The following is an 18,992-nucleotide window of genomic DNA, read 5'->3' on the forward strand; positions in this document are numbered from 1 at the left end:
GTCAATCTGCTTTCCTTTCCCCACATTCTCTGCTTGTACTCTTACGAAGACCAGTGCTAATTTGGCCAAAGTTGTTAGAATCAGAGCTTACTCACAATTTTCTCTTCCTTTCTCATCTGACATTAAGTCACATATGTTTTCCCACATGTTACTGGCCTTCCGGTCAAGGCCTCTCCTTCCCTGTGGCTCAGGGCATCTGTGCCCTGGAGGTCAGTGGAAGCCGGGGGGGGGGGAGGGCAGGCAGGTGGTCAGGGCATTTCTCTTCCACGCAGGTCACTCACGTGGATCCTGCCATGTGAAGTCCCCTGTCCAGGCCAGACCCAAACTCCGTCCTCCCTCTCTTTCTCACAGCAAGGAGGGTTTTTGTTTTTTAAAAACAAGACTGTAGTAAAGTACACTTAACAGAAAATTGACCATTTTTAAATATACAATTCAGTGGCGTTTAGTACATTCACGGCGTTGTGCAGTCACCACCTCTGTCTCATTCCAGAACATTTTCATTCCCCCAGAGGAAACTCCATACACATTAACAGTCATTCCCCAGCCCCGGTGACCACCATCTGCATTCTGTCTCTATGGATTTGCCTTTTCTGGACAGTCTGAATAAATGGAATCCTACAGTATGCTTCCTTTTGGGCCTGGCTTCTTTCAGTTAACGTTTTCAAGGTTCATCTGTGCTGTAGCGAGTCAGGGCTCTGTTCCTTTTTATGGCTGAATACTACTCCCATGTATGGATATGCCATGTTTTGTTTATCCTTTATCCACTGATGGGCATTTGGGCAGTTTCCACCTTTTGGCTAGTGTGAATAGTGCCGCCACGAACTCCTGTGTACGAGGATTTGTCTGAACACCTGTTCCCAGTTCTTCCGGGTGGGTCCCTATGGGTGGAGCTGCTGGGTCACATGGTGACTCTATGTGTGACTCTTTGAGGAACCGCCAAACTCTTTTCCGCAGCGGCTGCCCCACTTTTCATTCTGCCAGCTGCGTAGGAGGGTTCCACCTTCTCCACATCCTCGCCAACACTTGTGGTTTTTTTCCCGTTTTTTGAAAGCAAGGAAGTTTTCACAAGCTGCCCGCAAGTCAGCTGGCCAGATCTGCAGGTGGCCCATACTCTCCTGGCATTCCTGACACCCTTGAACCGCCAGTATCCCATCATCCACTGGAAGAAGTGGACACAAGGTCAGGACAACAATGGGGAAGCTCTGGACCAGGGGAATATGGGATTGAAATAGAGACTCCCCCCCGCCCCAGACCCCCACAGCCGCACAGGGAGAAAGGCACACTGACCCAGATGATGACTCGAGGCCAGGATGTTGAAGGACCCAGGAAGGCAGAGCCAAGATGCTTGTGTCCTGGGAGAGTCAGGACGGGCTGTTCTGGGAAAGGACACTTGAAAGGAGACACCTCCCACCAGGGCAGATCAGGTGACAGAAGAGTCACCCAGCAGGCACAGGCGGGGCGGGGGGGGGGGGGGGGGGGGAGGAGGGGTCCGACCAGGAACCGGCATGGAGTAGCAGGCAGCAGGTGAGGCGCGTGGCTTCAGCAGAAAACGTACACCTGACAGATGCGCAGTGGAGTGGGGCCTCTTCCCACCCAGGAAGTAGAGGAGGAAATGCTGCTGGACGTTTTAACGTCCCGAGAAGCTACTCTAGGCACCTGCTGATGCCAAACCTTCAGGGGGGCTGTGTCATCAGGGTTCATCTTCAGCGTCCACCTCCTACAGAGCCACATAGCGGACAGAGTCCTCTACCCAAGACTGTGCATATCAAGTGGCTGGTATACAGCAAGCACTCACTAACGCTGGTTCCCTTCTCTTCCCCCACCCAGTTTAACCACAGAGCATCCCTGAATGTCTATAGTAAATATTCAATAAGTAAATGGCTGTCTCAATAAATATTGGATGTTTCAATAAACATTCAACATTCATTGAGCATCGACTGTGTGCTGGCACTGAGCTGATGAGATGAATCAGGTGGGAGTGGAGGGAACAGACACACAGAGGGAAACTTACAGGGTCATATGGTAAGAGAGGAACAACGACATCAGACTCTAACTGGGAAGGACCGTGGAAGATGTTACTGTATATGTGGTCTCTGTGCATGGGGTCTTGATGAATGTGTAGGAGTTCATCAGGAAGTCTGGGCCCACCCCAGCCCCTCCCCCCCATTTTGTTTGGCTTTCACTGTATTCTAGAACTCTTTGGAATTAGTTCCCAACAGTTTTATATTGGGAGATCTTACACTAAAGTTTGGGTCCTGGGCTTCCTTTCGGAAAGAATATTGGAAGATTGGGTCATATTGGGTCCACATGGTAACACTGGGCTGGTCCTACGAAGCAGCTATTGCCTTTTACATGTTCTTTCCATGCCTGCTCAGCCCCTATCCCTTTTTCCTTCCATGCCTGGACCCCATAGGCACTGGCGGCCCAGGCCATGGACCCACATCTCAGGCTCACCCCCTCCGGACACAGCAGGTTCCCACTCACCCCCATGGGCTGTGAGCACCCAAGACACCAAAGGCCTTCCTCAGACCTGGGTTCTTTTTCTCTGGAGGAGGTACGGCTCTTTAATCAGGGTAGCAACCTGATGCCTTAGAGCTTGGGGGATTCCCAGACAGGTTTGCAAAAAAAGTCCTGACTTCTGGGACCATTGCCTGGAAATGCAGAAGAGGGAAAGCTTGGGGCTCCAGCTTTTCTTGGAAGCCAGCAGGCACTAATGCAGGGAGAGAGACTGAAAAGGCTCTTTCCGACATGGAAATCAGGCCCATCGGCAGTGGGTTTTCTAGGCTTACTCCATGAGGGACCACAGAGGTGGCTGGGGTTATCAAGGACTGTCCGCTAGTCCCAGGAGGCACTTTGGGCACAGAGGGAGATGCCCTGAGGCCCCAGGTGCTCTCCAGGGAGGCCCCAGAGGCCCGCTGAGAAGCAGAGGGACCAGAGTGGCCTATGGGAGGCAACATCATCCACCTGAGGCCTCGCCGCCTGGGCCCACTCTCTCCAGCCTGGGCACATCAAGGCCACAGAGCTCCCGCAGCCCCTTGAACACACTTCTGAATAGCCTCTGGCCCAGCAAAGGGGAGTGACTGTGCCCTGGTCACCCCCAGTAACTCCTAAGCACACATTCAGCCAGAGAACCTGGCTTCACACGCCAGCCATCAGGCCCCGTCTGCTTTCCCTGCACACTTAAACAACAAACACACACTTATTAAGATATCAGAATTTGTAAGGCAGAGACGTCAAGTAAGTAACTATTAACGTCAGTTTTCTTACTGATTTTATATGAAGCCCTTTAGACTGGGAGCCCATCAAATCATTTTCTTAGGGGTCTCTGTGTCTACCTGTGAAAGGCAGGAAGCCTCCAGTGAAAACATGAGGAGCTGGATGAGTGAGAAAACACGCTGAGTGAAGAAGCCGGTCAGGACCACATGTCCCACAACCCCGTTTCCCTGAAATGTCTGTAACAGGCAAATCCGTAGAGACAGAAAATAGATTCGTGGTGGCGGGGGCTGCGGGAGGCAGAGATGGGTAGTGGCTACTTGTGGGTACGGTGTTTCTTTTTGGGGTGATGGAAATGTTCTAGATAGTGGTGTTGGTTGTACGATGGAGTGAATATACTAAAACCGTCACACTGTATACTTTAAATAGTTGAATTATGTCTCAATAACTATGTTATTAAAATACATCAGGAGCTTTGTCTATTGGTGATCACAGTGAAATGACAGTGACATAGCTCAGAAAGGATTGCATGAATCAAGGCGCAGAACTGGAGTAATCAAGGCATTGATGAGAACGGACTCCTCCCCAGTTCTGGATCCCTCCATAGCTCCCATCTCCTCTTACCAATCTTGTGCCAGGACTAGCCCACCACCCAAGCCGCACCTGCTCATTCTCCAGTCTATCTGGAGTGGCCTACCCCACATTCCACCCCAGACATCCTACCCATTCCATAAGACTCGTCTCAATGACTTGAAGACCTGCACTGCTCTCGCTTCCCACTGTGCCCTCCTCCGATCCCATGGCCCTCTGTCCCAGCCACACTATTTGATCTACTGAACCAAGTCAAGCTCATCCCCCTCACTTATCAGGTAGGAAACTGAGCACCGAAGTGATGCATGAGCCCCAGATCACACAGCAGCAGGTAGAAAGCCACCACACCCTGCAGCTTCCCTGTTTGAGTGACAAGCATCTTGAACTCCACCCAGCTCCAATGGAGGCAGTCAAACCCAGCAAAGGCGCCCTGAGTTTGGGAACAGACTCTGCAAAGCAGCTCAGTGGGTTAGTTATAACTGCTACCTGACTTTACTCCTCCATTTATGTCCCACCCCCCCAGTGCCAGCAAGAGAAACTGAAACAGACAGGCATGAGGGCCAAGGAGGTGTGACATGTCCCTGTCCTCGTTGCTAAATAGATCTGGAGCAGGGCTGGGGTGGCATCCTCAGGACCTGGGTTTGGACCAAGCCCCGCCTGCCCAGGAGGAGACAGGCCTGAGCTCTCGTGGGGCACAGGAGGCTGGAAGGGTACACCAGGGGAGGAGGGGGGTAACTGCGCCAAGCTTCAGCTAGTGGCTGTTTTTGGCATCTGCCTCATCCTCTTCATCCCACTGCCATGGATTTGGTCCAGCCCTCACCCTTCTTGCCTGGATTACTGCAAAGGGCCCCCGACAGCCATGTTCTGCCATCAGCTCCCTCCTTGTTCAAACCGTCCTCCATAAACTCGGAGCTCATCCCATTACTCCCCTGCTGAACCCTGTGGAGGGATCCACATTTCCCACTGGTCAGAACTCTGTGTTTGGCATTCCGGACACCGTAGACGACAGCTGCTGTCTCTGCCTGCCCTGTATCTGTTTCCGTATTTCCCAGGGCTGAGTCCTGGCAGTTCTACTCTGGAGAAACTCCCCTAGCCCCACTTCCAGCACATGTGGCATGGACGGTCACCACGAGAGGTAGCCATGTGACTCAGGAATTGACACCATGCAAATTCTAGACCTTAGGCCACAATGAGTGGTTTGGTGATAGGCCGAGGAGAGGGTTGCCTGAGACTTGCTGGGAATTTGGGGAAAAGGCAACTTCTTTTCACAGGGTTTGCCAAGCTGATAGAGTACCAGGGGCCACTATATGGCAAGAGCCTGCCTGAGAAAACACCACAGAGGAAAGCAAAGCTGAGACATCTGGTAGCATCATTTGGGCACCTGGAACCACCTATACCTGAAGCCATCCTTAACTCAAAGCTTTTAGCTATACAACCAAAAATTCCTCCTCTTTTAAATCCTTAAACCATTTTAATTTAGGCTTCTGTCACTTTGGGCCAAAAACAAGCCCTAACCTCTCCCTTTGAAGACGTCTTTCCCTTACCTCCCTAACTGTATCCCAGGTTCTTGTCCTTCAGAGAACCTAGAAGTATCTAGCCTGAAATATACCTAATGACTGTGCTGGCAGTTGGGCCAACCTGATGGTGAGCTCATCCATCTTACCTCCCCGACCTGTAATCCAGGAAACTAGCACAGTGCCTGCAAACCAAAATGGTCAATAAATATTTGCTGGAAGAAAGAGTAAGCTCCGAGCTTTTCCCTAAGAGTCCACTACGCTTTTCTGAAGCAGCATATCCATCGTCTTCACTTACCTATCAAAATCTTAGCATTGTAAACACTGACATCCAGCCGGAGGGACAGCTCTTCCATGAATGTGCACGCCACCCCCATCAGGATTAACTGTCCTATCTCTGTGTTGCTGGCACCCCCCCGGGGGGGCACATCTATGGGGGAGACACGTCTGGCACCCCGTGTTGCAGCCCTGGGCCCATCTGGATTTTCGCTGCAGCTGTGGTGCAGTCCCACCCATGCGGACAGGGCCCCGCCTCAAGCACACACTGTATGTCTTCCCACTCCTGTCCTGAGATCGGCTCTGTAAGTTCTGCCCAGGAATGTCAGGGAGATAACACCCCCGGGGGCCACCCTTAGCTAACTGGGAGCAGATGCATGGAATGTTCCAAGCCTTTCTCCTCCAGAAAGACGGTTCTGGGACATGGTCTGTGTGCTTCTCAGAGGTCCCAGCAGGACTGAGCTCCCACTGCAGCCTCAGTAACACACACTCAAATTCACTTTTCCTTCTTCCCTGTCTCACGCCTCTGATCTTTGGGATCACCTCCCACATAAACCTCCTGCCCATTTTCCTTTTCTTAAGCTCTGCTTTGAGGGAACCCAGACGAAGACAATCTCTTACCACTAAGACGATCCCCTCCCACCTGAAGTGTGACGCCACTTGGAGGCGTCCAAGTCTGTCCCCCGCACTGGGTTGTAAGCTCTTTGAAACTCCATAGTACTCACCACAGTACTCTCAGGTAGAAGACCAAACTCCACTCTGTGGCCTATGTGGCCCGCAGGACTGGTCCCTACCTATCTCTCTGACCTCACTCAGACCTTCCTCCCCCTCACACTGCATACCAGCCACCCTTGCCTTCTTATTCTTCCTTGATTGCATTGCAGTTCCTCCTGCCACAGGGCCTTTGCATGTGCGACTCCCCTGCCTGGAACTCACTCTCTGTTCACTTGTTTACTCTCATTCTTTTAGTCACCTCCTTAGAAAACCTTTTTTGACTCCTCCAAACGATTGTGGTAATAATAACAATAGCTAACACTTTAAATGAACTAACTCATTTAATTCTCATAATAATCTAGAGCTAAGTACTGTTATTATTCCCGTTTTAGACTTGAGGAAGCTGAGCCACAGAAAGCCTAAATAATTTATCCAAGTCATGGAGGTAGTAACAGGTTAGATCTGAACGGAGGCAGACCAGCTCTAGCATCCACACAGTTAGCTACACACCACAGCTCCTCCCATATTCCTCCCACTTCCCTCAAGTATAATGGGGAAAACAAGGCAGCTTTGCCCACCTCGAGCCAGCTCATAGACCTACCTTCCCATTTGCTTTAGTGGCTGGCTTTCCACTTACCTCGGGCTCCTCCTCTCCATTCTGGCTGAGTTCGCCCTGCAGCCTCTCTCGCAGCTTCCCGAGCTCTGCCCGCAGGCTGCCCATCTCCTGTTCCTTGGTTTGCAGATCTGCCTCTAGTTCTACCTTCTGTTCGATCAGGGCCTTCCCCTGGGCCTCCACCACTGTGACACGGTGCCGGAGGTCGTGGTTGATCTTCATCAGCCGGGTCTGCTGCTGCTGCAGCTGGAGAAAGAGGAGGGCCATTTATGGTGCTGCCACATACAGTAGCTCATGTTGTGCACTGCACAAGGGCAAATTCTCTACAGGCGTGCCATCATACTGGAGACATCCTGACTCGTTTGAATATGAAGTTTGTTCGTATTCTTACAACTGTTGATCCCAGAGATGGGCAATTTGTATATTTACTATGATAATTTCATGACAGATGGATGATAAGCGTTTTGTCAGTATATCATGATGATTTCCCAACAGATGGAAGTAACATGCCTTCAGAAAGGGGTGTCTTTTTCTAATTCAGGTGGAGACACCGTATGGGCTCCTGGAGCAGCCTGGACCATGCTGGCCTGCTTGCAGAGGGGCATGAAGAGGGTGGGCTGGAGGAAGCCTCACGGTCAGAACAAAGCCTGGCTGGGCCTCGGCACCTCCCCAGGGCGTGGGAGCAGCAGGTCACTGGGCAGTGCCATGTTCCCTCCTGCTGTTACAACGCAGACTCGGCTGGGGGTCCTCCCCACAGCTGTGGCTTCAGCGTCCGAGCTGCCAGCCCTTGGGCAGGACCCCCCCACCCCACAGAGCCCACAGCATGAGCGCAAGGGAGAGAAGGGGAGCCACTTGTGGGGAGGATGCAGTCTCCCGTCGTATCTGCCGGCCAGGAGGGTGGACATGGGGTGGGGGCTCGTCACTTACAGCCTCCACATCCTCGTTCTTCAGACCGAGCTCCCTGTCCTTGGCGCGAATCTCGTCGCGCTGTCTGTCCACCACCTCCTTCAACTTCTTCATCACTTGCCGCTCGCGCTCCGACATGCCTGGGGCGGGGTGGGCGAGACCAGCAGGTGAGCCCCCCACCTCCCCTACGGAGACACAGCTGGCCCCGGGCCTTTTCCGCGCCCCGTTCCTGGAGCCGGCACCTGCTTCCTGTCCCTGGGTCCCTGCGAGCTCATCCCCACCTCAGGGCACCGGGCCGGCACTTCCCTTCCTTCCAGGGTCCCCTGGGGCTGGCTCCCCTCAAAGTTTAGGCCACAGCGCAACTGTCCCCTCTGCACAGAGGCCCTTCCTTCCCTGCCCCCCTAAACGAACCCCCCACTGTGTCTACTACCTTCACCGCACTTTTTACAATTACCATCTCATATCACAGGTCTTATCATCTAACAAAAGATGACTCAGAGCAGAGGCTTTGAGCGCACACGCCGGCTCTCCCATTTATGGTCTGCGCGGCTTTGGACCAGCCTCTCTGTGTCTCAGTTTCCACATCTACAAAATGGGAATAACGGTACCTACTCCATACTGCTGTTGTGAGGATTAATTTAGTGAATACGCAGGAAGCATATGGAAGATGATGCTTGGCACACAGCCAAGGAGTGGTGTCTGTTACTTACTTGTTCATCGTCTGTTCCTCCTGCCCTGGCGCCCAAGTATAGTGTCGGGCCCAGGAGGCAGGGCCTTGACTGTCCTATTCACTGTGTACTGCCTTGGCTAGCACAGTGCCTGGCACACAGTAGGTGCTTGCTAAGTGGGCCTGGCACACAGTAGGTGCTTGCTAAGTGATCTGGTGAGTTAATGAACTGTGCTAGTTTCATGTGGCTGCTGTAAGAAATGACCAAATCTGATAGCTTAAAACATCAGAAATATGTTTTCTCATAGTTCTGGAAGCCAGAAGTTTAAAATTAGTCCAAAGTCAAGATGTGGTCAGAGCTGTGCTCCTGCCAGAGGTTTCAGGGGAGAATGAGTCCCTTCCCTCTTCCAGCTTCTGGTGGCTGCTAGCGTTCCTTGGCTTGCATCCTCATCACTCCAGTCCCTGCCTTCATGGTCCCATGACCTCCTAGCGTTCCTTGGCTTGCGTCCTCATCACTCCAGTCCCTGCCTTCATGGTCCCATGACCTCCTTCTCTTCTGTCTGTCAGATGTCTCTGTGCCCCCTTCTTATAAGGACACTTTGATCGCACTTAGGACCCGAATAATTCAGGATACCTCCGCATCTCAAGATCTTAACCGACAGAGCCACCCAGGCGCCCCCATCTCAAGATCTTAAATGAAATCACGACTGTAAAGATTTTACCATATAAAATAACATCCACAGGTTTCAGGGATTAGGGCCTGCTCTTTTGGGGGACCATTATTTGGCCTCCTCCAGGCACTGGGGCAGACAGCTAATCTTTGCTTCCCAGGAGCAGTGGTGGTCAGGCTCAACCACAGACCAGCTTGGTCCTCCTGTGTTCGGGGGCCTGTGGCCAGATGTACCAGGCGTCTGAGAAGAGTAGCCATGTGAGTGACTCCCCAGCTATTCTCCCGACGGAACTCCCTCCTCCAAGTTGCTCCATCCCATCCGAATCTTTCCCCTCTCCTGTCCTGGATATTCCCAAGCTGGAGGTCACCACCAAGAACAAGCATTTGTGTGTCTAGAACGGTGTGTGATGCTGCTGGGGCCATAAACCCAGATAAGACGTGAGTCCTGCCCTTGAAGAGTCTGAGGTTTTATGTGACAGGCACAAACGTGGATGTCCCGGAGGGTGGCCATCCCGCCCCAACCATCTGTATGCTAGGGCTTCCCACGTGGGAGACGCTCCAGCCTGATGGACGAGGGACCCAGACACGCACATTCCTAACATGCAACTCACTCCCAATAAGTCCACAAAGAACAAGCTGCTTTATATCCTTGACCCTATTTCAGTGTCGTTTCCAGCCACTGGGAATGGGTATTATTACTGTTGGTTTTTAACATCAGTCCCATCTTACAGACACAGAAAACTGAGGCCCAGAGACAGACTTGTCACTAGGGTCATGATGGTCAATAAATGAAACACCACTTTGCTCTCAGTGACTGACAGACATCAGACAGAGATGGTGTCGTTACAGACCATGATAAGTGACACGGCAGATGCAATGGGCCCTGACAGCATCACAAGGGGACCCACGGTAGACTGTGGGAGCAGAAAGTCCTCTTGTAAGAGCCATTTATGCTGAGACCTGAAAGACCAAAGGGCAGCTGGGTGACAAGGACAAGTACTACAGGCAAGCACCAGCAGGTACAAAGGCCCTGGGGGAAGACACTGCGGGTCTGGAGAGCTGAAGGGCAACACTGGGGGGCCAAAGCTTGTGGCCAAAGCACAGTGGGCAAGGGGCAGCAGGAGCCTGAGCTGCGAACAAGCCTAGACCACCTGGGGCCTCGAAGGCCAGGAAGGAGGTTGGATTTTCACCAAAAGGGGCAGTAAGAGCCTCAACATCTTGTGGGGCCTGCACACAGCAAAAGGAGGGGCAGGCCAAGGAGACCAGGGAGGGGGAGCCAGAGAAGAAAGGTTGCCGGAGCAGGTGTGCACTATGCAAATGAGACAGGCCAGAGGGAAAGGAATTATGATGAAGACCCTGGCGGCCGAGTGACCAGGAGGCTCCGGAGAGTGACAGAAAGATGAGCTGACCGTCTAGGCTCCAACACGGCACGTAACTTCTGGCTTCCGAAGCACCTTCTTCGTGTGTGCATCTCCGTGTTTTCAACCTTCCTTCCTCTCCAACAAAGCTGTGCATACAAAGTGCGGGAGGAAATCACACGAGCCCATGAAACAGACTCCTTTCCTACAGGCAGGCCTGGGACCGAGACCACCACTCAGCTTCCTCCTTGACCTGCCGGGGCATCCTAAGCGATGTGGCTGAGAGATGCAGAGACGCCAGGCCGGGCTGGGGTGGGGAGGGGAGGCAGGGATGGAAAGAAGGGGCAGGAATCCCGACCAGAACGGCCAGGACGAACGGAAAGTCCTGAGTGCTCAGTGCCAGGAAGAGGGTGGGGGTGCAGGAACGCATGTGCATCGCTGCTCGGAGCTGCTCTGGAACACGGGCGTTACCTACCAAAGCCGACACACGTACTCTACGCACCAGCAGCCACACCCCGGGTATATCCCAGACAGCTGGAGATGGCTCCATGAACGGCAGCACAGCCAGACGCGATGAGACTAAGTAGAAGACTGAGACACACCGGTAAGTGAAGAAGGAAAGTGACAATCTGTACGGCACGAGACGTGTACAAAAACGCTCACTAGCACGCAGTGGAATATGACAGAGTGGAGAAGAACAATCCAGGAGCTCCGCTTGGAGCTCACAAAGTTGGTGACTTCTCCAGCTCTCCTCCTCCTTGGTGCGGCGTCAGCCGAGGGGCACCAGGGCTCCCTGTACCTCTGGTGGGGTATTGCAAGGCCACCTGGGGGTCCTGGGGACTGGGCGCGTACCCCGGCTAACATCCCTCAGCCACTGCTGCAAGGCAGGGCCTGGGCTCTGTCGGTGGGACGAGAGGACACCACGAATGTTTCCCGAAAAGGCGTTCCTCAAGCACACTGCACGAGCACATGTATGTGCACGTATGTGTGCATGCGTGCTGGGGCTGAAATCAGGTGGCGGCAGACTCTGAAAAAGCCACAAACACATTTGCTGTTTGCTCTCTGAGCACCTGTCCCGCTACAGGCTTGGGGCCAGGGCGTCAAGGGCCGAGCTCATTTAATCCTTGGTGGTGGTGGCTGGGCGGTGGACTGACTGGGCTCCTGGAGAAATCGGGCAGGAAGAACGGTGTGGGGGATGGGGGAGTGTGGATCCAGAGAAAAGAAACCTGGACCCGGAACCCAGCTACCTCATGCACCTTGGGGGTGCCCCTGGCTTTAACCCAAGGCTGGAGAACAAAGTGACCAAGAGCTTGGGGTCTGAAGCCAGATTTCCTGGACTCGTTCCCTGCTTTGCCGTTTATCTGCTGTAGACCTTGGGCCCGTTTTCTCACTTGCAAGGCGGGACCATGGGCAGCCCCCACCTGGGGCGGAGACGGGGGGCTCTTGTGAGGTGAGAGGGTTAATCCTTGTGAAGCGCTCACAACAGGCCTCGGCGTCGGCTGCCATGTTATCCACAAAATGGAAGTGCTCATTTTCCCCGTTCCAAAGGTTGCTGCTCAGATCAAGTCCAAGAGTCATCACAAAAGTGCCGGAGAAGTCAAAAGAAGGGGAGACGTTTTTAACAGACCCACAGACCTTGTTAAAAGCTAGAAGACTTCTGAGCAAAGTAGCCACCTGGCAATTCAGGATTCTTAGATCTAGATTTAAAGGTGCATTTGAATGGTACTGGCACAAAAACAGACACACAGATCAATGGAACAGAATACAGACTCCAGAAATGGACCCTCGACTCTACGGTCAACTAATCTTTGACAAAGCAGGAAAAAACATCCAGTGGAAAAAAACAGTCTCTTCAATAAATGGTGCTGGGGAAATTGGACAGCTATATAAAGAAGAATGACACTTGACCACTCTCTCACACCATACACAAAGATAAACTCCAAATGGATGAAAGACCTCGATGTGAGACAGGAATCCATCAAAATCCTAGAGGAGAATATAGGCAGTAACCTCTTCGACATCAGCCACAGCAACTTCTTTCATGACACGTCTCCAAAGGCAAGGGAAACAAAAGCAAAAATGAACTTTTGGGACTTCATCAAGATAAAAAGCTTCTGCACAGCAAAGGAAACAGTCAACAAAACAAAGAGGCAACCCATGGAATGGGAGAAGATATTTGCAAATGACACTACAGATAAAAGGCTAGTATCCAAGATCTATAAAGAACTTCTCAAACTCGACACCCAAGAAACAAATACTCAAATCAAAAAATGGGCAGAAGATATGAACAGATACTTTTTTAGTGAAGACATATGAATGGCTAACAGACACATGAAAAAATGTTCAACATCATTAGCCATTCAGGGAAATTCAAATCAAAATCACAGTGAGATACCACCTTACGCCAGTTAAAATGGCAAAAATTGACAAGGCAAGAAACAACAAATGTGGGAGAGGATGTGGAGAAAGGGGATCCCTCTTACACTGTTGGTGGGCATTCAAGTTGGTACAGCCACTTTGGAAACCAGTGTGGAGGTCCCTCAAAAAGTTAAAAATAGAGCTACCCTGGGGCACCTGGGTGGCGTAGTCCTTAAGCGTCTGCCTTCGGCTCAGGGTGTGATCCCGGCGTTATGGGATCGAGCCCCACATCAGGCTCCTCCGCTAGGAGCCTGCTTCTTCCTCTCCCACTCCCCCTGCTTGTGTTCTCTCTCTCGCTGGCTGTCTCTAACTGTTCAAAAAAAAAAAAAAAAATAGAGCTACCCTATGACCCAGCAATTGCACTACTGGGTATTTACCCCAAAGATACAGATGTAGTGAAGAGAAGGGCCATATGCACCCCAATGTTCATAGCAGCATGGTCCACAATAGCCAAACTGTGGAAGGAGCCGAGATGCCTTTCAACAGACGAATGGATAAAGAAGATGTGGTCCATATATATATACAGTGGAATATTACTCAGCCAACAGAAAGAATGACTACCCAGCATTTGCATTGACATGGATGGGACTGGAGGAGATTATGCTAAGTGAAATAAGTCAAGCAGAGAAAGACAATTATCATATTTTTGGAACATAAGGAATAGCAGGGAGGTCAGTAGGAGAAGAAAGGGGAAAATGAAGGGGGGGGGTAAACAGAGGGGGAAATGAACCACAAGAGACTATGGACTCCAGGAAACAAACTGAGGGTTTTAGAGGGGAGGAGAGTAGGGGGATGGGCTAGCCCAGTGATGGGTAGTAAGGAGGGCACGTATTGCATGGAGCACTGGGTGTTACACGCAAACAATGAATCATGGAATACTACATCAAAAACTAATGATGTACTGTACGGTGACTAACATATCATAATAAAAAAAAAAAGGTGCATTTGGGCAAATGCAGGAAGAAACAAGTCCAAGGTTGGTCACAGAAGCAAAGAAATGGTTAAACAGACCAGGACCTTCCTTCCACCCCATGGGACACCACGGATAGCCGGCCAAAAGGCTGAGCTACAACTGTTAAGTCAAAAAGGCAAAAGTCAAAGTCACAGCAGCACTATACGCAACGGCCCAAAGGTAGAAACAGCCTGAATGTTCATTAATGGCTGAACGGATACACCAATTGTGGTCTCTCTACAGGACGGAATATTAACCACCCATACAGAGGAATGCAGGACTGACACCTGCTACGATGTGATTAACCTTGAAAACACAAAGCGAAGTGAGAGAAGCCAGACATAAAAGGCCACACGGTGTATGATTTCATTGACAGGACATGTCCAGAATACAGACAGAGAGCAGACTGGTGGCTGCCGGAGGCTGGGGGAACAGACAGACGGGTGGACTGGGAACTGACCACCAACAGGTGTGGGGTCTCCTTCGGGGGCAATGAAAGTGTATTGGAACCAAACAGAGGTGATGGTTGCCTAACACTGTGAGTAAATTACGTACTAAATGCTGCTGAGCTATATACTTTAATGTGAATTTCACGTCAATTTTTTTAAAAAGGCAACCCAAAGAATACATAATTTTAATTTGTTAAAAAAAAAAAAAGGCAAGTGACAATTCATACAGCACAATCCCTTTCATTTGAAAAACTAAATACGTGTTTCCCTGCGGTGTCTGCACTGGAGCAGCTTTGGCTCATAAAAAACCAAAACAGGCATGGAATCTACGTAGATGCATACACAGGGCTAAGTGCCGTGAGAATGAGGCAGAGGGAATTCTCATGTGTTTCTTGAACTGTGTTACAATCTTTCACAACATCAATACATACATTAGGTTTTGTTTTTTAAGACCAAACAACCACCCGCCACATACCCACACTGTCCTTGATCGCTAAAGACAAAGATGTCCCGAGAAGACAGAGCCACTGGCTCCAGACCTCGTCAGTGGCCATGTGGGAGCTGCGATGCAGGTGTCCTGACACCAGACCAACGTGCTCTTCACCCCATCAGGACCAGAAAGGTGCCTTCCGTACGGGATGAGGAAGACGAGGATAGCTAACGTTCACTGAGCACCTGCCGCGGGCAGTGACGGGACTGGGTGCTTGTGGGGGGCAGTGCCAGTGCGCAGACGCCCTCGGGTCCCTGTGTCCGCCCGCACCCCTTTTCAGCGTGCCTTTGCCATTGACCAGGCACCGGGGGCCACTAGGCTGGCAGGCTCCAAGGGCAGGAAACTGACTGTCACACTCCAGAGCTCACAGCTGTCCATGGGCTCAGCCCGAGTCCCACCCTGGCTGCATGCTTCCTCCCCCCCTTCCCTGTCCTACTTCTTCGACACCCCAGTGGTCTCCTCTGAGGGTGCTCCCTTCTTAAATCACCTGCACAGGGATCCTCACATTAGAGTCTCCTTCTAGAAGAATCTGATCTGAACTGTCCTTACCTCCTTTTATCCTCGGGTACCTTATGAACTGGGATTCCTGTTGTCCCCATTGTAGAACCAAAGCAGCGTGAGGTAGACAATACGTGGTAGACTCACACCAGGCCACACGGCTGGTTAGTGGCACTACCAGGACTCAAACTCAGGCAGTCTCGGCTGCACAGCACCCGCGCTCTTAGAAACCACTGCCATACTGCCGGCCTCCCGTGGCCCACTCCTGGCAAATGCACTGCGTAGACCAGCACCCCCCCAAACTTAGGCCCACCTGGAACCTCAGAATGGGATCTTGTGTGAAAACAGGGTCTCTGCAGTTAAGATGAGGTCACGCTGCATGAGGCTGGGCCCTCAATCCTAATACTGGTGTCCTCATAAGAGGAAGGAGAGGGAGCTTCAGAACAGACACAGAGGAGGCCACACGACAGTGTGACAGTGGCGAGGCTGGAGGGACACAGCCATAAGCCAAGGAACCCTGGCTGCCACCAGCAGCTGAACGAGGCAGGGCAGGATCCTCCCCTAGAGCCTTTGGACGGAGCACAGCCCTGCGGACACCTTGATTTTGGACTTCTGGCCTCCAGATCTGTGAGCGAGCACATTTCTGTGGCTTTAAGCCCCCCAGTTTGGGGTGCTTTGTTACAGTAGCCCAAGGAACTAATCCAGCCAGCTTATGGAGAAAGGCCCAGTGAGGGAGCACAGCTGGACTTTTACCGAGCTAAAATTCACACCAGTCACTCCTGGCTTCCACGTACGGTTCGACTGGTAGGACAAAATCAACGTCACTGCGCTCAGGGACATCTCGTACTGGACAGCTGTGAGTCTGATGTTGTATTACTGTTTTCTCGACAATCCTGGGAGTCCGGAGTTGCCGCTCCCATGTCACAGGCGAGGAACCGGAGGATGGGAACGGTCGGTCCCCTTCCCCAGGTGGAGCTGGGACTTGAACTCAGGTGCGCCTCACTCCACTGCACGTTCTCCTTACAAAGGGCTGCTCCATCCAGCAGTCTCTGAGAACACATTGCCTCGTGTTTTTCAGTTCTAGGCTTCCCTTCAGAAAGCAGCTATGGCGTCAGTCTTCCTCCTCTCCCAGTGACAGAGTTGTCTGTCCGGAGCCCGAGGATTGTTTCCAGACCCTTGAGCGTTTCCCTACGCCTCCACCTCCCCGGTCCACTGGCTTCGATCCCGGTAATTTATCTCCATGAGCGCTAACCAGTAGTCTTTCTCGCTGCCCTCCAGCGGACAAGATGGATTTCCGAAAACAAGGGACAGAGTTGTGCTTTTTAATCTGGACACTTGAAGGGAGCGGCAGACAGCAGACTGTTGAGGAGGCTCTGAGCGCAGTGCCCCGGGCCCCGTATTGGCCTGTTAATCACTGTTGCACGCGCGGTCGGCTCCCCTAAATAGGCTCTCCCGGCCCAATCACCCCACGCCTCACAACGGCGCCCCTATATCTGCAGTCAGCCCCCAGGCCTTGCCACACGGCTCACGGTGGTGCCTGGCACACAGTCGAACTTCGCGGGCTCCACCTCCCCGAAGGGACCCCTCTGCCCAATGTCTGTTCCTCTCGCAGGTGGAAGAAATGCCTTGTCCTTGCTGTGTTCCCATGGTTTCCCGTGCAAAATAAAAATAACCGTGAAAGGCATGCCTGGCATCTGCCCGGTCTCTCCACTCGGGTGGGGGTTGGTGCTGACTGGAAAGCCCAGGCCTCCCCGAGCTAACCCTTTGGGTGCCAGACCCACGCGAGATGCCAATTAAGTGTGTCTCAGATGGTGCCCATGTGGGCTGTTGCACGGTAAGCCAGCAGGGCTCTGGAGAGCTGAGGCAGAGCTCTCCTGCATGGAATGAGCTGCACGCACAGAGCCCCATGATGGGCACCGGAGCGGCCCTGGGCGTTCAGGGCCACGGCCTGCGGCCCCCGGGGCCTCTGTGCTGGCACTGGGGCCGGCAAGGGAGTTCTCCGGTCACCCTCAGGGGCCTCACGGTGCCCTGCAGAAGCGTCCCACACAGAAAGATGGCTGTGGCTTCTTCGATAAGTTCAACGTAGTTCCCATACCACCCAGCAAGTCCACTCACAGGGCTACACCCCAAAGCACCGAAAACACTCGTCTGCACAAGAACTTGGAATGTTCATACCAGCACTATTCACAATGGCCAAACGCTGGAAACAAGCCAAGTGTCCATTGACAGATGAATGGATAAACAAAAAACGTGGCCTGTCCTCACAATGGGCTATCGTTCGGCCACAAAAAGGAATGAACCACTGACACCGGCTACAATGCGGACGCGCCATGAGGACACCACGCTCGGTGAGAGACGCCAGACACGGAAGACCACGTTAGTGGATTCCGAATCTCCGGAGGCGGAGAGTAGATCAGAGGTTGCTTGTGCCTGGGGGAGAGATGGAAGCGGGAGGGATTGGGCAGTGGTAGTTAAAGGGTATGGTGTCTCTTTTGAAGGTGACAAAAACGTTCTAAAATTGCGGGGATGGCTGCACAACTCTGATAATCCCCTAAAAGCCACCAAATGGTAGACTCAAAGTGGGCAAACCGACATCTCTACGAAGCTGTTATAAAACAAGTAACAGCAAATGTTTATCTAGTGCTTACTGAGGGCTAAGCACTTGACATGTATTAACTCATTTAATCCTCGTAATAATATTCACATTTTACAAATGAGGAAGTCGATCTATGTAAAGGTCATTAATCTGGCCCCAAGTGCAATCTGGTGGAGCTCAGATTCGGACTCAGGAAATCTGGCCTCTGAGTTCATGGTCTTAACTCCTATGCTCTACTCCCTCCATGTTGTTGTTGTTGTTGTTTAATTAATTAATGTGTTATTTAGAGAGAGGGCACACATGAGTGGAGGGAGGGGCAGAGGGAAAGAAAGAGAATATTAAGCCGACTCCACACCCAGCGCGGAGCCTGACGCGGCCTGATCCCAGGACCCTGAGATCATGACCTGAGCTGAAATCAAGAGTTGGACACTTAATTGACTGAGCCACTGAGCCCTGCCTTACTGTTCTTAAAAGAAAGAAACAGATCTATATGGATAGGGAAATTCTGCAAGATATACGTGAAAAAAATCAAGGTGCGCTGCGTATCCCATGTGGCATCCTGGACTCGATCCTGGAACGAAAAAGGACATTGACCTAAAATCTGGTGAAATCTAGATAAAGTCTGTGGCTTGGTTAATAGTAACATGCCAGTGTGGGTTCCTTGGTTGTGACCCATGACCGTGGCAATGTGAGACGTCACTATTAGGGGATACCGCGAGGGGCATTGTGGGAACTCTACTATCTTTGCAACTTTTCTGTAAATCTAAAATTATTCCAAAATAAAAATATATCTTAAAAAAGGAAAACAAAAACAAAACACCCAACAACCAAGGTGCCGAACAGTCTAGACTATGTTACCATTTGTGAGGAGGCAAAAAAGGATATTCTCCTTCTGCATTTGTGTAAATATGTACATTTGAACGTGCACAGAAAATCTGCAGAAAGAGAGGAAGGGGTTTCCAGGGCAGCCTCTAGGCAGACTGCTTGGGAACAGGAATCAGGAGTGGAAGGGAGACCAAGTTTTTCACCATAAACACTTTTGCATTGTCTGACTAAAAAAAATAATA

General features: G+C 51.7%; 1 protein-coding gene across 5 annotated transcripts in view; it reads right to left on the minus strand.

Moving 5' to 3' along the window:
• The window catches only part of RILPL1 (Rab interacting lysosomal protein like 1), a 43,170-nt gene that overhangs the window by 12,181 nt on the left and 11,997 nt on the right, over window positions 1-18,992 (minus strand). For all 5 annotated transcript variants that reach the window (XM_045778550.2, XM_045778541.2, XM_087857422.1 and 2 more), the window contains exons 3-4: window positions 7,849-7,967; window positions 6,946-7,167 (exon numbers count right to left, since the gene is read on the minus strand). In XM_045778550.2, coding sequence (XP_045634506.1) covers window positions 6,946-7,167; window positions 7,849-7,967 — 341 coding nt within the window. The remainder of the gene's footprint in view (window positions 1-6,945; window positions 7,168-7,848; window positions 7,968-18,992) is intronic.

Source organism: Ursus americanus, chromosome 30 (assembly GCF_024610735.1).
Source record: "Ursus americanus isolate L20-20 chromosome 30, mUrsAme1.1.p, whole genome shotgun sequence".
Lineage (NCBI taxonomy): Eukaryota > Metazoa > Chordata > Mammalia > Carnivora > Ursidae > Ursus > Ursus americanus.